General features: G+C 42.1%; 1 protein-coding gene across 6 annotated transcripts in view; it reads right to left on the bottom strand.

Moving 5' to 3' along the window:
* The window catches only part of LOC110489432 (collagen alpha-1(XIV) chain), a 97,212-nt gene extending 79,846 nt beyond the window's left edge, over positions 1-17,366 (bottom strand). For 3 of the 6 annotated variants that reach the window (XM_036970753.2, XM_036970755.2, XM_090228435.1), the window contains exons 1-5: positions 17,020-17,366; positions 14,186-14,311; positions 10,405-10,521; positions 6,527-6,667; positions 6,261-6,353 (exon numbers count right to left, since the gene is read on the bottom strand). In XM_036970753.2, coding sequence (XP_036826648.2) covers positions 6,261-6,353; positions 6,527-6,667; positions 10,405-10,521; positions 14,186-14,276 — 442 coding nt within the window. In that variant the 5' untranslated portion in view covers positions 14,277-14,311; positions 17,020-17,366. The remainder of the gene's footprint in view (positions 1-6,260; positions 6,354-6,526; positions 6,668-10,404; positions 10,522-14,185; positions 14,312-17,019) is intronic. The other 3 variants (XM_036970757.2, XM_090228437.1, XM_090228436.1) reach the window with 3 other exon arrangements.
* Between the last annotated feature and the right edge of the window lie 894 nt (positions 17,367-18,260).

The following is an 18,260-nucleotide window of genomic DNA, read 5'->3' as shown; positions in this document are numbered from 1 at the left end:
ATTACGTTTGCAATCGCAACAAATAATCTGCTCAGACCCCAACCAAGGAGCATCAAAAGTCGTGCTATAAATTCTCAGACAACCGAAAGATTCCTTGATGCCCTTCCAGACTCCCTCAGCCTACCCAAGGACGTCAGAGGACAAAAATCAGTTAACCACCTAACTGAGGAACTCAATTTAACCTTGCGCAATACCCTAGATGCAGTTGCACCCCTAAAAACATTTGTCATAAGAAACTAGCTCCCTGGTATACAGAAAATACCCGAGCTCTGAAGCAAGCTTCCAGAAAATTGGAACGGAAATGGCGCCACACCAAACTGGAAGTCTTCCGACTAGCTTGGAAAGACAGTACCGTGCAGTATCGAAGAGCCCTCACTGCTGCTCGATCATCCTATTTTTCCAACTTAATTGAGGAAAATAAGAACAATCCAAAATAAATGTTTGATACTGTCGCAAAGCTAACTAAAAAGCAGCATTCCCCAAGAGAGGATGGCTTTCACTTCAGCTGTAATAAATTCATGAACTTCTTTGAGGAAAAGATAATGATCATTAGAAAGCAAATTACGGACTCCTCTTTAAATCTGCGTATTCCTCAAAAGCTCAGTTGTCCCGAGTCTGCACAACTCAGCCAGGACCTAGGATCAAGGGAGACACTCAAGTGTTTTAGTACTATATCTCTTGACACAATGGTGAAAAAAGTAATGGCCTCTAAACCTTCAAGCTGTATACTGGACCCTATTCCAACTAATCTACTGAAAAGAGCTGCTTCCTGTGCTTGGCCCTATGTTGAAAATAATAAACGGCTCTCTATCCACCGGATGTGTACCAAACTCACTAAAAGTGGCAGTAATAAAGCCTCTCTTGAAAAAGCCAAACCTTGACACAGAAAATATAAAAAAACTATCGGCCTATATCGAATCTCCCATTCCTCTCAACATTTTTAGAAAAAGCTGTTGCGCAGCAACTCACGGCCATCCTGAAGACAAACAATGTATACGAAATGCTTCAGTCTGGTTTTAGACCCCATCATAGCACTGAGACTGCACTTGCGAAGGTGGTAAATTACCTTTGAATGGCGTCAGACCGAAGCTCTGGATCTGTCCTCCTTCTCCTAGACCTTAGTGCTGCTTTTGATACCATCGATCACCACATTCTTTTGAAGAGATTGGAAACCCAAATTGATCTACACGTTCAAGTTCTGGCCTGGTTTAGATCTTATCTGTCGGAAAGATATCAGTTTGTCTCTGTGAATAGTTTGTCCTCTGACAAATCAACTGTAAATGTCGGTGTTCCTCAAGGTTCCGTTTTAGGACCACTATTGTTTTCACTGTATATTTGACCTCTTGGGGATGTCAGTCGAAAATAAAATGTTAACTTTCACAGCTATGCGGATGACACACGGCTGTACATTTCATTGAAACATGGTGAAGCCCCAAAATTGCCCTCGCTGGAAGCCTGTGTTTCAGACATAAGGAAGTGGATGGCTGCAAATGTTCTACTTTTAAACTCGGACAAAACAGAGATGCTTGTTCCAGATCCCAAGAAACAAAGAGATATTCTGTTAAATCTGACAACTAATCTTGCTGGTTGTACAGTCGTCTCAAATAAAACTGTGAAGGACCTCGGCGTTACTCTGGACCCTGATCTCTCTTTTGACGAACATATCAAGACTGTTTCAAGGACAGCTTTTTTCCATTTACGTAACATTGAAATAATCAGAAATTGTCTGTCCAAAAATTATGCAGAAAAATGAATCCATGCTTTTGTTACTTCTAGGTTAGATTACTGCAATGCTCTACTTTCCGGCTACCCGGATAAAGCACTAAATAAACCGCAGTTAGTGCTAAATACGGTTGATAGAATCTTGACTAGAACCAACAAATGTGATCATATTACTCCAGTGCTAGCCTCCCAACACTGGCTTCCTGTTAAGGCAAGGGCTGATTTCAAGGTTTTACTGCTAACCTACAAAGCAGTACATGGGCTTGCTCCTAACTATCTTTCCGATTTGGTCCTGCCGTACATACCTACACGCACGCTACGGTCACAAGACGCAGGCCTCCTAATTGTCCCTAGAATTTCTAAGCAAACAGCTGGAGGCAGGGCTTTCTCCTATAGAGCTCCATTTTTATGGAATGGTCTGCCTACCCATGTGAGAGACGCAGACTCGGTCTCAACCTTTAAGTCTTCATTGAAGACTCATCTCTTCAGTAGGTTCTTATGATTAAGTGTAGTCTGGCCCAGGAGTGTGAAGGTAAATGGAAAGTCACTGGAGCAACAAACCGCCCTTGCTGTCTCTGCCTGGCCGGTTCCCCTCTGTCCACTGGGATTCTCTGCCTCTAACCCTATTACAGGGGCTGAGTCACTGGCTTACTGGTTCTCTTCCATGCCGTCCCTAGGAGGGGTGTGTCACTTGAGTGGGTTGAGTCACTGACGTGGTCTTCCTGTCTGGGTTGGCGCTCTCCCTTGGGTTGTGCTGTGGCTGAGATCTTTGTGGGCTATACTCAGCCTTATCTCTGGATGGTAAGTTGGTGGTTGAAGATATCCCTCTAGTGGCTGTGCTTTGGCAAAGTGGGTGTGGTTATATCCTGCCTGTTTGGCCCTGTCTGGGGGTATCATCGGATGGGGCCACAGTGTCTCCTGACCCCTCCTGTCTCAGCCTCTAGTATTTATGCTGCAGTGGTAGGGCTAGGGTCAGTCTGTTATATCTGGAGTATTTCTCCTGTCTTATCCTGTTGCCTGTGTGAATTTAAGTATGCTCTCTCTAATTCTCTCTTTATCTCTTTCTTTCTCTCTCTCGGAGGACCTGAGCCCTTGGACCATGCCTCAGGACTACCTGGCATGATGACTCCTTGTTGTCCCCAATCCAACTGGCTGTGCTACTGCACCAGTTTCAACTGTTCTGCCTGCGGCTATGGAACCCTGACCTGTTCACTGTGATTACTATTATTTCACCATGCTGGTCATTTATGAACATTTGAACATCTTGGCCATGTTCTGTTATAATCTCCACTCGGCACAGCCAGAAGAGGACTGGCCACCCCTCATATCCTGGTTCCTCTCTAGGTTTCTTCCTAGGTTTTGGCCTTTCTAGGGAGTTTTTCCTAGCCACCGTGCTTCTACACCTGCATTGCTTGCTGTTTGGGGTTTTAGGCTGGGTTTCTGTACAGCACTTTGGTATATCAGCTGATGTAAGAAGGGCTACATAAATACATTTGATTTGATTTAGTGTCCAGCATAAAAGTTCCAATGTTCCATTTGTCCATCAAATTATTTTCACTTAACAGTTTTCCTGCAAGTCTTAAATGGACAGCATAAAGGCTGAATATCAAAGGTACTATACAGCCTGTTACCAAACAAATTAATTAGAAGGAATTATAAATGAACATTGATGGAATCCTGTGCCTTTGACACCGAACAGAGAAGTCCAACAGTTGTACTAGTTCAGCCTTCAAAACCATGTCTGTGACTGTGCCCATGGTTATAGAGATACTGTAGCTATATTATTTTTATCTTGGGTTGTTCTTATGTCTTATGAAAACACTGTGTTTTCCAGACATCCAAGAGAATTTGGAAAGTAATCCATGCCTGTTAGTGCTGAATTAGTGCAAACTGTCACATTTTTATCCACTACTGCACAGATATTCAATCACATCTTAACCAACAGAAAGGCAAGATAACGATCTCCTCCTTCACTAAACATAGCCTCCAACGATACCACTACCATTACATCTTCTGTCCACATCTCTTAGCTGTTATTCATGAGACTAGAGATAACCTCTCTGTCCTCTAAGCAGCCCTGTCTGTAGGCTACTGGAGACCACTAAAAGTCTTTCATGCTTAAAATATAACCTGTGGTTCCTGGGGGCGACACTACAGCTCGTTAGGGTCCCCTGATGAGTGGGGGACATCAGGAGCAAGCTGTGATCTCATTATCTCGCCGGCCTCTCCGGATACGGTCCAATTGCCTCCGTGTGAACAAATGACCGTGTAATTAAAGTTAAACAAATGGGACATGTCATCGCAGCGTAATACTGTGTGGTTGTACCACTTCCCCAACCACCTGCTAGTTAAGGGACATTGAGGAGGCGTAATATTTTCCTTGACCCCAACGCGACAGGGCAGATAAGGTAATGCTAACTTGAGCAGGTAGCAGGAACTGAAAGCAGTCTAGCTGAAAGGTAAAGGATATGGTCTGGTACTGGTAACTGCTTATGCTGCTGCCTATAGAATATACCTAAAAGCTGGCATTGGAAGCACAAACTGGAATGAAATTAAGAGGTTAAGTAATGCCTATGATAATGTTACGGCACTGTAATATACCACACAGCACACGCCCATAACCGTCTATTTCTCTTGAGCCAAAAGGGGCTGAAAATAAATTTTGTCATACATAAACTACGCCATTTTATGCTTTAACTGACTGACACCAATCATTTTTCTGCTCAATAATGTGTCAATGAACCCCGAGCCCCTGCACAACATAAGCGCTGCCATGGTGACGCATGAGTCATATGGCCTTAATCACTTGTATATGTCCCTTATGACACCACCGCCACGCCGGAAGTGGCCCCAGAAGTTTGGCCCCAGAATATTCAATTAGGCTATCAATATCAGGGTCCAGTATCCTTCCTGGGACCAGTTCAGAGAGGATATACATGGAGCTAAGTGCTAGGTTGTGTGGGACTGAGGCATCTGCCAGGCCTTGGGCACACCTGTATGCCCTCTGGCATCCCTGCACACCCAGGCAGGCAGGCAAGCAGGCAGGGAGCTACAGGGGGTTTACTTACCAAGGCTGGAGACATCCTTGAACGGGCCCCACGATAACATAGCAACGCTATTCTGCAAGTGTGGGCAAGGAGATAGCTGCCTGTGTCAATTGTCTACATGCAATGGATAGAGCGAGGGAGTGCCGAGGGAGGGAGAAAGAGAAAAAGGAGAGAAACAGCGAGGAGGAATAAATGAGAGCTTGAGAGGATAAGAAAGAGGAGGAAAAGAGAGAAAGAAGATGGAGTGAGGGAGAAACCAAAGCAGCATCATTATATCTTGAGTTAGTTTCCACCTTCTGTCTTTTACCCATAGGCATTTTAAGAGACGGCAGGTGATCCATCGCAGATCTCAAAGCACCACAGGGATCCTTACACCACATTCCATAATTGCAAAGCCTTCCCTCAACTACTTTTTGACACCTCGGCCAAATCATAGCTCTTTATGCCAGAAACACAGACGAGGTCCAGGTCGCCATGAGACACACACACCACAGGAGTTTTATAAACACTGTTACGCTCTTTGTCTGAAAACAAACTCCTAAATCTCCCACTAATAGCCTGTTTCAGCCCACCAACAGCTCTTACAAAATCCCTGTTTTTTTTAAATAACGCTGAATACAGGCAAGTTGCAATAATGTGGCAGAAAATTGTTTTCTTGCAGACAACTCTGTTCAGACACTTTGAGATCAATCCGTTGCAAAGAATCAATACTTAGTCCTTTACATCTCTTTTATCTGTTTGAACGAGTGTTAAAACACCTCTGCAACTATTGCATACATAACATCTGTAAGGGTAAAGGTTATTTCAGTTGGGGCACTACAGCTATGACACTACAGCTTTCTATCAGGGTTAATGCACTATTTATTTGATGTAATGTATGTGTGTATTCTACCATGTTTGGTGGTTCGTGATGACTGTTGGTAAACTTCGTCATTCCTGTTTTTAGATCCTGGGCGATCATTTATCATGACAGATTTATAACAACGTCATGCTCATTTTAAAAGGAAAATATTTAAGGTTTACCTTGGTTTTGTGCAACACAGCAATCACAAGTAGACCATTGCTCCAAAATGCTTTGAAATGTACTGTGCTTATTTTTAATGGACCATTTTCCAACCCTGAACTTTCCTTCAAAGTCTACTTGAAATGAAGCACATTGCAGTTGTTTCTCCAAAGAGCGAGTGGGAATGAGGATCACATTCAAGGCCTTTCATCTTCAGAAAAGTTCAAACAAAAATATCACAAGGGCAATGATTTCTAATTGTTGCATCCACTCCCAATGACAAATGTACAGCAGTCCACTCCACCGCTAGGGATAGCCTCAGCACCAACCAAGAGGCCTCTGGAGCTCAAACTTACCTGTGTGTCGTCAAGTGAATCTTCTCTATGCTGAGATACTGGTTGAAATCCAGGTTTTGAATTGCGATTTGAAGACTGAGCCACCGCAATTTCCAGATTTCAGAGGTTGGTCACTCATACCTTCCACCTTACCTTCAGATATCTCATTGTTCTCCTCAGTGACACTGGTGTCTTTCTGGTTTTTGGGTCGTACATTCTGGGGCTGTACGTTCTCATTGTCAGGCTCTGAAAGTTGGGCAAAAACAAACCAAACACATTTCCATTGACACATTATACTGTAGAATACATTTTGTCAAAGATGTTAGAACAATGGCAATCATACAGATCAACTATTTCCTTTGATAAACAACCTCATGAAATCATAGAATAAGTTGTAAAAGTTAAAAGGCTCTTCTCACTCTTAAATGTTCCTTGAAGTGGCTTGCTCTCCTGAGCACCTTTCACAGCAGTGACCTTGACTGTGTACAACATTCTGGGGTCAAAGTCTATGATCACTTTGGCTTCCTTTTTTGTCATCTCTAGTTCAGTCTCCTCTGCATCTGTAATTGGATGAAAGTAACAGACAAGAACAAACTTAGAAATTGGTTTCACTTGTGTTCTGATTTGTTTATTAAATGCATTCTATTGAAAATGAGTTTATCATAATAAAAAGAGTTTAAAAAAAATTAAAAATTCAATTAGACTTTTTTGAAATCTCCTTTTCAGGTGAAATGTCAGGAATGACAATGATGTTGAGTTGACGTGCTGGTCGCAATGAAGGATACTACTGCTACGGGGGTATATTGGCAGTAAACGAACTAGTCAGCGGCTAAACGGCTGCTGCAGGACAAGTAAAGAGAGGCCTCCGCGCTCCAACACACCTGAATTATTTTAAGCAGTACCCACAGCACATGAAGAACCTCAGTTGGACTCAGTCAACTGTCTCTCTCTTCAAAAACAACTTAACAGGGCTGTTTGTAAAAAAAAAAAACAGGAGAATGCACTCACAGTGTCGCCTACTGATTCAAAATCCATTTAGATCAATTGACACTGGCAGAGCATTGAAGCACTTAAGGTAATGTAGCTAAGTAGCTAAAATGTACTATTTATGCATTGACCTTAGGTTTCGTCATTCTTGTTCTGCATATCAGAACAGAACTACGGAATTACAATTATCATGACATTTAACACTCATATTTCACGTGTTCACTGACACGTACAGTTCCTCCTTTATTAGAAATTATGGTGCATCTGCTTTGCATGACCTGAAGGCAACACGTTGCAAATGGAAGTGAGTGGGCATGTTGTAGAAATGGGGGTGTCATATCTTGCCAGATCTTGTTAAAAGATTATTCAAAAAACTATGTAATGAGGGGGTGTGTCCATCATAGGTCATTCATAGGCATTATTGACCAATACTTCCAAATGGACCACAGCATACTTGAAAACCACTGATTGTTTTATATTTTTCAGCTAAATGTCTGTGTTGATACAGCACACTCCGTATACATGATACATAATGCATCAGAAATGCACAGTGGTCACACTTACCTTACCCTGAATCTTATAACGGTCAAGTCAATGTGAATTTTGAAACCTGACGAAGATGGGACTGTAAGGGCTCTATTTTCGGCTGGTGTTAAGCCAGCGCAATGTCAAAATCACGCTCATTGGCAATTTGGACCGGCGCTCGGCTACTTTCAAACACATGCGCCAGGATTGGTAATTTACCTTTCTTATATGAGCTCTCTTGCGCTGAGGTGGGAGGGGTGGCAATATCTGAAGTGTGTCCTTAAAAACGTACACCAAAGTGCCAATTTCAGGCAGCACTGGTGGGGATATTTAAGACCAACCAAAAGCTGGTCTTAGCAGTAACGACATGGATTTTGACAGCAGAGGCGCAGCCTATCCTTCCGTGATGTACAGAGCCCATATGCGCAAATATGCACATGGAACAAGAGAGGTGTTCTTTTTGTGTCCCTAAACCTCAACCTCATTTCCTTTCATTTGATTAAAATCCAAGCATTGCTTCCACTCCTCTCAATGAAGGCTGTTTTTTTTTGTCCTGCCCAATGCATTCAGTAAGTACCCAAGACTATTGATTAAGGGTTTGGCCCGTGAGACCGCTTTGAAATACATCTTAATCACCAAAGCTGTATTAAAATATCATATTTGGGAGCAGTAAAAATGTGAGCAGATATCCCCTTTTTATTTTATATTTCTTATCCTGGCCATGCATTAGCCAAGGAAACTATCGATAAAGGGTTTCTAAAATAATGGTCTACTTGTGAAGCTTTTGCCATCATGCTTTTGCATTATTCACAATTCACATAGGCCTAACTGCAGTGAGACTCCATTCAGCTTGTATTCATCCCCATTTCCAAAGAGCGCCTCTTGTCTGGCTACCAAAGACGTGCTCCGTCAAAACATATTCAAATTATTCAGTCAGTCCTATAACACCATATCAAGGGTAGGCCTAGGCTATATCTTGCTTATTGAGAACATGCCTCACACATACAAAACAATTTATGGGATGCATAAATACATTTAGGCCTATGCTCATTGAAGCCAATTTCAACAATGTTGACTGTCAATTACTCATTACTGTAGCATATGCTATTTAATAAATGTAATATCAATCCACAATGGACTAGGATGAGAATATTTCGTGCCCCCTGCCAAATTGACAACAATACAAAGACTGTCAATAACCTAAAGAACTTGTCACTGCATGCAGTATTAAGCCATGAAGCGTATTGATTGGCCAGTGAGTGGCCAAGCCCTCATCACACCTCCAATTGATGTATTAATCAAACCCTAACCCTTTCGTGCCACTACCAGCTACTACGGCTATAATTCTGGTTGTGAAAATAGCAAAAAAAAATCTGACACACCCCTAAACCTATAGAGCTACTGCCAGTGCTAAGATTTACCATTACATTGGGTTTGTTAAAATAGAGCCCTAAGTGTTGGAGAAGGGAGTAAGAGTTACTACCCACAATCCAGTGCTGCATTCAATTCCACCCCAATCATGATGATTTGTGTATGTCTGCGGGTGTCACCCTCTGTCAAAGCAAGTCTTCTTCAACGAACAAAGGCTCACTGACTAGCCTCTCTCAGGAGCTCCCATTTCAACCCACACGTAATATAAAAACTCTGACTGACTCCGCAATTGGAATGCCATTCTGAGCAATGACAAACACTGAACTGCAGGGGTGGAGAGAAAGAGAGAAGAGGGAAATCAGACCTGGTTTCAAATAGCATTAGTTTTCTTTAAAATACTAAAATACTTCAGCTGCGCTAGATTGAGCTTGCCTGGTGCAAAGGAACCAACGGAATAGCCCCAAAAGGGCAAGCCTCGCCACCCGTACACCAGGTAGGCTCGATCAAAAGCTCATAGCATTTAAAAAGACAAACAAATCCTATTTGAACCCAGGTCTGGAAGAAAAGGTTGAAATATCCTCCATTCTGCAGCTGGCATGAAGAGAAGTTCACCAGAGGATGCCAGCTTGGTGGGGAAATGTGCTCGTTCAGCAGGGTGCCAGGGGTGGGATGAGATTGTGTCCCATGCCCCGGCTGGCCTCAGGCAGTTTAGATACAGCTGCTTCTGCTCTGCTCACTGAGTCTTATCTGACGCTTACTCCATTATCTTGACCAACACCAACTCAAGGCCAGGCAAGCCACTGAAGCTACAGCTTCAAGTAAGGACAAAGCCATGGTGGAATGTCATGGAGTAAATCTATACATTGAGAATGGGCCATTTATTAATATGTTTCCTTAAGAACAACTTGAGAAGTGAAATGGTAGGCTGTACTACACAGTGAGTCATCTAATAGGTGTATCAATCATAGTGATTATTATAGATTACAAAATCGATGTTTGGGGTTAATTTCTCATCGTGACTATAAAATACAGGAAAATCACACACTCTGAAGTACTCCTATTTCTTTACTGCAAGTGCACGCCAAAAACATTGGCTCTCTCACTGCAATAAGAAAATGGGTGTACAAAAGTGTGTGCCACTCTCCTCTTTTCTTCATGATTATTACCCATCAGTCTGTGTGTTCTTCAACTCCTACTCCAACTATCATGACTATAGTCAAACCTCCAGAAGACATTCATGTCATAGGAGATGAGTAATAACCCGATTACATTATCATCTTATGTTTAGCTGATATGTAATTATGTTTTCTACACTGCAAGTATAAAGCTGTTGTGAAACACGCAACATAAGTTAGACAGCCTCCTTCAGGGCCGAATCGTAACTTGATTGTTCGTTCTCATTGCTGGACCTTACCTGACTGTGTGCTATAAATAAATCTGTAGCTTTCAAATTCTCCTTTCGGTTCTTTCCATGACACATGCAGCTGGGTTGCGCTCAGGACTTTGAAACGAAGTCTTCGTGGGGTGGCAACTAGACAAAAAAAGACAGAAAACACAGTTTTACAATTACTGACTAACTCAAGAAGCGTTTGTATATAGTATTCAAAAGTAATATTGAATGCATGGTTAATGACACCAAGACAGTGGTTGGAGTTCAATGAGGCGTAAAAACCAATGTTTTTTGAAAAAGAATTCTCCAAATTCAGTAACTAGCAGAGTGTGAAGGGTTTGGGGATTTTTTTTGCCAATGGAAATGCATGAAACTCGAGATTCCCCAGTTAAAACTGATTATGAAACAGTTAGATTGAACTCCAGCCAGTGTTTGGCGAGGTAACAGGCACTCTCCATCTGTGTTTCAACAGTCCTAAAAGATTGAATCTTGGCCAATTAAAAAGATACAGATTCAAAGAGTACCACAGATGTCACAAAAAAAGCAAAGTCACATTCTCTCCCTTCCTTTGCCATTGATAGCTCTCATATCTCTTTTGGCGGGGGGTCTTTTGTGAAGCACTTATCTCAGCACCAAAGTACCATCCCCGATCTCATCATGATTGCATTTCACCGGAGCAGTCGAATTGAGATTGTATTACAAAGAGTGTGCTCTTTACTTTGAGGCCTTTTCAGAGTAGAATGTGCCTTTTTTTTTCAATTGCAGCAGCGACAAATTGAAAGGCACTGGAATAGCATTTATTCCTGTCTTCAAGAAGATATCTATCTGCAAGTAGAGCGATATACCACTTCCTCTTGGGTCAACATCCCATCAGCTCTGCACATCAGGCAGTAATAGGCATTACCAAATCCCAAAGAAAAACAAACAAACCACCCAAAAAAAACATTCCCCATCCAATTTGGTAACAACAGAAAAGATTGCAAAGTCACACAAACTTGTCTTGTTTGTGTCCTCATTAAGAGCAGGCAAGATATATTTTGCCAATGTATTCTTTAAATACCTTCAGACATTAATGTAGGTATGGAAACAATACAATCAAGCGCATAGAAAGGGGTAACTCATCAGAAGGTAAAGAGCCCGAAGATGGTGCATGGTGCAAACAGGCAAATGATAATACTGTACCGAGCTCACCAACCTGAAAATGGGGGGTGGGTATTCAGCAGGGCTTAACTCTCTCTGAAAAAAAGATGCCTCTTCTCTGAAGAATGTCGCTTCCCCGAGTGAGAGAATTAGAAATTGTGTTGTTTGTGTGTGTTTTTTTTTAAACCTTCAGAGACTTGGTGCATTCATTTGCACATTTCCAAAACAAACTAGTAGTACAACATCTCCAAGACAAAAGACTTGCCTGTGTGAAGATAGGGTTAAGTTCTTATATATATTTTTCATAGCTGTCTTTTGCAAACAGCCAGAAGGCTGGTGAGGGTTTATGAGGCCTCAAGCACCCATGGGAAGTTTAGAACAAGTCAGACATGGAAAGTGTAATGCATTTTAAATAATCTGTGAAAATGTGTTACTTCAGTGCCAGCCTCTCTACACTGGCTTCCTGTTAATGCTAGGGCTGATTTTAAGGTTTTACTGCTAACCCACAAAGCATTTACATGGGCTTGCTCCTACCTATCTTTCCGATTTGGTCCTGCCGTACATACCTACACGTACTCTACGGTCACAAGACACAGGCCTCCTTATTGACCCTAGAATTTCTAAGCAAACAGCTGGAGGCAGGGCTTTCTACTATAGAGCTACATTTTTATAGAATGGTCTGCCTATCCATGTGAGAGACGCACACCTGGTCTCGACCTTTAAGTCTTTATTGAAGACTCATCTCTTCAGTAGGTCCTATGACTGAGTGTAGTCTGGCCCAAAGGGTGTGAAGGTAAATGGAAAGGCACTGGAGAGACGAACAGCCCTTGCTGTCTCTGCCTGACCGGTTCCCCTCTGTCCACTGGGATTCTCTGCCTCTAACCCTACTACGGGGGCTGAGTCACTGGCTTACTGGTGCTCTTCCATGCCGTCCCTAGGAGGGGTGTGTCACTTGAGTGGGTTGAGTCACTGACGTGATCTTCCTGTCCGGGTTGCCGCCCGCCCTCGGGTTCGTGCCATGGGGGAGATCTTAGTGGGCTATACTCTGCCTTGTCTCAGCGTAGTAAGTTGGTGGTTTGAAGATATCCCTCTAGTGGTGTGGGGGCTGTGCTTTGGCAAGGTGGGTGGGGTTATATCCTGCCTGGTTGGCCCTGTCTGGGGGTATCGTCGGACGGGGCCACAGTGTCTCCCGGCCCCTCCTGTCTCAGCCTCCAGTAATTATGCTGCAATAGTTTGTGTCGGGGGGCTAGAGTCAGTCTGTTATATCTGGAGTATTTATCCTGTCTTATCCGGTGTCCTGTGTGAATTTAAGTATGCTCCCTCTAATTCTCTCTCTCTCTTCTCATGCAGGACCTGGGCCCTAGGACCATGACTCAGGACTACCTGGCCTGATGACTCCTTGCTGTCCCCAGTCCACCTGGTCGTGCTGCTGCTCCAGTTTCAGCTGTTCTGCCTGTGGCTATGGAACCCTGACCTATTCACCAGATGGCTACCTTGTCCCGGACCTGCTGTTTTCGACTCTCTCTCTCTCTACCGCACCTGCTGTCTCGAACTCTGAATGATCGACTATGAAAAGCCATCTGACATTTACTCCTGAGGTGCTGACCTGTTGCACCCTCTACAACCACTGTGCTTATTATTATTTGAACCTGCTGGTCATCTATGAACACTTGAACATCTTGGCCATGTACTGTTATAATCTCCACCTGGCACAACCAGAAGAGGACTGGCCACCCCTCAGGGCCTGGTTCCTCTCTAGATTTTTTCCTAGGTTCCAGCTTTTCCAGGGAGTTTTTCCTAGCCACCGTGCTTTTACATCTGCATTGAATTCTGTTTGAGGTTTTAGGCTGGGTTTCTGTATAGCAGTTTGTGACATCGGCTGATGTAAAAAGGGCTTTATAAATAAATTTGATTGATTGATTATAAGGAGGGGCATATTGGGTGATGGGCATGTGGCCACATGCCGTTGGGTGACAGTGGCCTGTGTTACCAGACCTCCTTCCCTTGTTGATCGCCGTAAGGTCTGGATGCTTTCAGTTAAACCTCTCTGGTGTACTGTACTTTGAAGGAAACTTCTATGGAAGCCAACTGACAGGCCACCCAGACCTGTAAAAAGGACAGGTTGTTTATCTTAAACCAGAGGGCAGCTCTTCAGAACAGAAGGCTTCTACCGACAACTAATGGATGCTGTCCAAGGTGTAATGCTACAATACAACTCAAAGCGGCACTATACTGTAACCCAGGTTAGCATAGCGCAGAGTCCACTCTTAGCACAGGAATGCTGTGGTTTGTTTCACTTGAGGACTGGGCAACGGTGTCAAGACAAGCCCAGATAAACAAACTGCAGCTGTTTGAGGATGCAGTTCTTATTCTTCTTCACATCAACAAGGTTAAGGTCAAAGGCAGATATATACAGTAAGGGTAGGTAGTTCATGTCAAAGCACATTCTGAAAGCACTTGAGTCGACTGCAAATGGAATGTTAATGATGTGATATTATACACAAAAATGTGCCAATATACCAGAAGATTGTGACTTTTCCCTTTGAAATAAAATAATCACAAAGTGACAGCAACACAAAGACAAATGCTTCGACAAAAGCTGCACATCAAAAAGACACACACCAGACGTCTGAGGATAAGGAGCAGCCTATACGATTGTGTTTACCTTGACCCTGAGCTTGCACAGGTAAGAGAGAGATAAGAACCAGACAGAGTAGAGGACTCCATACCCACGTCTTCAGTCCTATAGCTTGCATCCTTCACACTGGTAAAGGAGAGGAGCTCAGAAAACCTGAGGAGACATTAAAGGGAATGACAATGCTTGATGCTATAGAAAAAAATTACTTCCATTATTTATTAAAGGGATAATTTAGGGTTTTCACAGTTATCTATACCTTCCCTGAGTCAGATGGACTTGTGGATACAATTTTTATGCGTCTGCGTCCAGTACGAAGTAAGTTAGAGGTAGTTTCGCGAGCCAATGCTAAATAGCGTTAGCGCAATAACTGGAAGTCTAGAACTGGAACAGCTTGACTGAAAATCTCAAACTATCCCTTTAATGCATTTTCAAAATAAGGGATGGAATTAGAAAAGTTCTTATGGATGTAACAATTCACAGATATGCATAGGTCCCCGATTAAGTGCGTAGGTTTGTGGACCCCAAACAGGTCCAAATGTAACAACATTACAAATCGCCTGTTCACAATTTTTTTCTCTCATATTAAATTCTTTCTACCTTCCAAAAACCTCATATTTTGTGACAACTGATGCGTCCTCTCCTTCACTGTCGAACTAGATGTAACTGTGTTGACAGTCATTGATCTAAATGTCATTTTGCATGCCGAACAACCCCAGGCAAGATCAGTAGTCTAGTCAAACAGCACATTGTGCCCAGATTCGCATGCTGACCAACGCGAGGTATGCAGGATGTTCCTGATCTTGCACATCTGCGTGGCACCTTCAGAATTCAAACATTAAAATGGCTTGCGTGTGTGATATTAGGCATTATTAGTTGAGTGGCAACCTATGTAATTTGCTAGGTTATTGTTATCTATGTGCTTTTGAAAATGGTGTTTTACCGGTATAAAATTAAGCTACCTGAGACACAACCCAGTGTTGTTTCCTCATAATTTCAACCCAAAAAAAGCAATGTGATGACGTTGAATCAACGAGGAAAACTGTTTGGATTTGCTAAAAGTCATTAAAGTAAGGGCATTTTGTCTTTTTTTAACCCATCTTTTAAACGTAATCCAATGATGTTGAATTCACGGTAGTTAAAAACTCAAACCAAATGTAAATCAAAACTAGATGTTGAACTGAGGTCTGTACCCAGTGGAAACTCTCATCTGGCTATACCTGCTGAACAGGGCTTACTACAATAGATTTTATTTGTATTGTTCAGGTTCACCATCAGCAATAGTTTTGGTAGTTTTACTTTAAACAATCAGTGTATATAATTATTTGTAGATACACAAGGTAAAGTTGATAATTTCATAATGAGGACAGTAATCACACGAGGCACACTGCATGGCCAAAGCAAGAGGTGAAGAGAAGATCCCTCAGTAAAAACTTCCAAGTGGTCAAAACAATTCCATTTTGAGATGGGGTGGAATCCAAAGTTGTGCAATATATTCATTGGCTATGTAATAACTAATTTGTAAACAACTAATATTGATACATTAGTAGCTCAAACACATAATCTGCAAAAATGACAAGTTAATTAGTGGGTGACAATTTCAGAACCAAAGTGGGGGGTGGACAAAAAACCTAGGCTACATTGCCCCCCAATCTGATAGTGGTATTGGGATGGTAGATGCCTTGTCTCCCTTATGGCTCAGCTAAGGTGCCTAGATAGTACATACACCATATACATACATAATTTACACACACACACACCACACACACACACAAATCCAGCTCAGAGAGGCCCATTTCATGAGCTCCATCAGCAGCAGATTTTAATTTAGAATAGAAAATCTACGTGTTTATGCAACAAATGTTAGTGCATCGTATCGTATTACATCAAACCAAATCGCTTCGACTCGTTCTCTAATCAAACCAATTCGCATGGAATCATTTCAAACTAAAACGTATTGTTCCTGTATCGTATTGGAGCTCATGTATCTAGCACGGGAGGAGGTTGGTGGCACCATTTTTGGGGAGGTCGGGCTCGTGGTAATGGCTGGAGCGGAGTAGGTGGAATGGTATCAAATACATCAAACACATGGATGAATCATCTTGAAAGGGAAAGATGCACATCCCTATAAGTTATAGAGCAATACAATAAATATTATTAATAAACTTCAAAGAATGTAGATACAAAAGTGCATTTTCATTTCAATTTCAAATAACTTTGGAAACAAAGAACTCATCAAAGCATTTAAACTTTGACATAACCATACTGACACCCATAAACCATTCAAATGATCTTTGAAACGTGGTAGAGTACCGTGGTAGGAATAAAATGCATGCAAGTATACAAAATGAATTAGTATATATATTTTTTTAATGAGGGTGTAAAAAAAAAGATGATGTCACACCTTCACCTTTAACTCAAACTTATGCAAACATTTCAACAGGAATACTTCATCATTAGGCTAGCTGACATTTCAAAGAGCACGTCAATTCGCCATGCCTAATCATTCTCCTCGGCTAATAAATAGCATTCTAATCGTTGCATTTTGAGAAATTGCAGGAGTAACCTACAGGCAAAGCACAGTAGTAGTCAACTATCCTCGATGATGGTTCGTGTAGGCCTACAGATTTAGGAAAACATTGAAAACGACTGTACGTTATATTTAAATTATAAATGAGATAAACAAACAGTATCGACGAAATACAACAGATAAAGTAAATTGACAAAACCAAATTTGCATAAATTGTCAAACGCGCCCCCACGACCGCCACTGACAGGTGACGTTCCACTTCCTACCACTTCTACTTTGAATGTGTAGACATAAAACACTGACTTTATCCCAAACTAAAGAAAATATATCATACCTTTTTCAAAACATTTGTTTACAGGTAGTATTGCTCCAAATGGACCCTTCATGCGTGTCTTCCTTCGCCGGCTGTTGGCAAACTATCTTCAGCTCGCGCTTCTTCAGTGTCAGATTTGCGAAAGTGGGTGTATCCCGCGTTGCTATTCGTTCACCCATCCCTTGAGCTTTTCATTCACCCATCCCCTGAGCTATTCATTCACCCATCCCTTGCGCCAATCATTCACCCATCCCTTGAGCTATTCATTCCTTCACCTCGTTAAATCTCGATAGAGGCAGATAAATGTCTGACCGCCCGCGGGGCAGACTATCTGTTTGTAACATTCGTCTGCAAGCTTTTTTTCAGGTATGTATTTTTCGCGCGCTTCTGGTCAGCACGAGCGCGTGCAATTGTTCGTTCCTCTTAGGGGAGAATGTACTGATTTGGCTGAAACATTTAGGTAGCTTAAACAGCCAGCCATATGGCATCTTGGCATAATGCATATTATTATTATTATTATATTACATACACACACACATACATTCGTGTTGTTACGTAGGCCTATAACAACAATATTTACCTGTGAACCTGCTACATGAGTGGTTTCCGAGTAGCCTAGTCCTATCAAAATCTGAACATGTCAACAATTTTAGGTTTCAATTTATAATATCTATTATTTGTTTACATTCCATCTATCTGGCTGTCATATCATCAGGGTGCAGCAAGTTGTTCTTGGCTAAATATGAAATGGGACATGTATGAAAGTGTCTATCAATCTTATACTGTAACCAAAATATGTACCATCAGGGTACGTTTTATTTGATTGGTTGGGTAAGGGCTAAAATTATTTCTGGAAAGTAACTTTGTTAAAAAAAATACCTTTCTTGACCACATCAAATGTGTTAATGCCTGTGGAAGTAAGCCCAGTGGAATCCAGGATCCTTGGGACATCCCTACCTGAAAAACCTAACCTTAACCCCTGCCCTAATCTGAACCATAACCATAACCCTTACCTAGCCCTAACCTTAACCTTTTTAAATGTCAACTTCAATGGGGTAGGGGCGTCCCAAGGATCCATTTGGCACGCACCCAAGTTAAGATACTATTAACTTAGAACATATAGCAGCAACCTTAGTACAACCTAGCAACTGCTTCAAGAGGTTTGGACCTATTGGAATAATGGTTAAGGTGTTGAACTGATGGTCAGAGTCCCTGGCAGGTTACCCCCGAATTTGCCACATTGGTGTTATGAGTAGGATGGC

Source organism: Oncorhynchus mykiss, chromosome 30, assembly GCF_057628025.1.
Source record: "Oncorhynchus mykiss isolate SJ-2025 chromosome 30, ASM5762802v1, whole genome shotgun sequence".
In the NCBI taxonomy this organism is placed as follows: Eukaryota; Metazoa; Chordata; class Actinopteri; order Salmoniformes; family Salmonidae; genus Oncorhynchus; species Oncorhynchus mykiss.
Note: the sequence above shows the minus strand (reverse complement) of the source record. Positions and strands in the feature narration are given on the sequence as shown.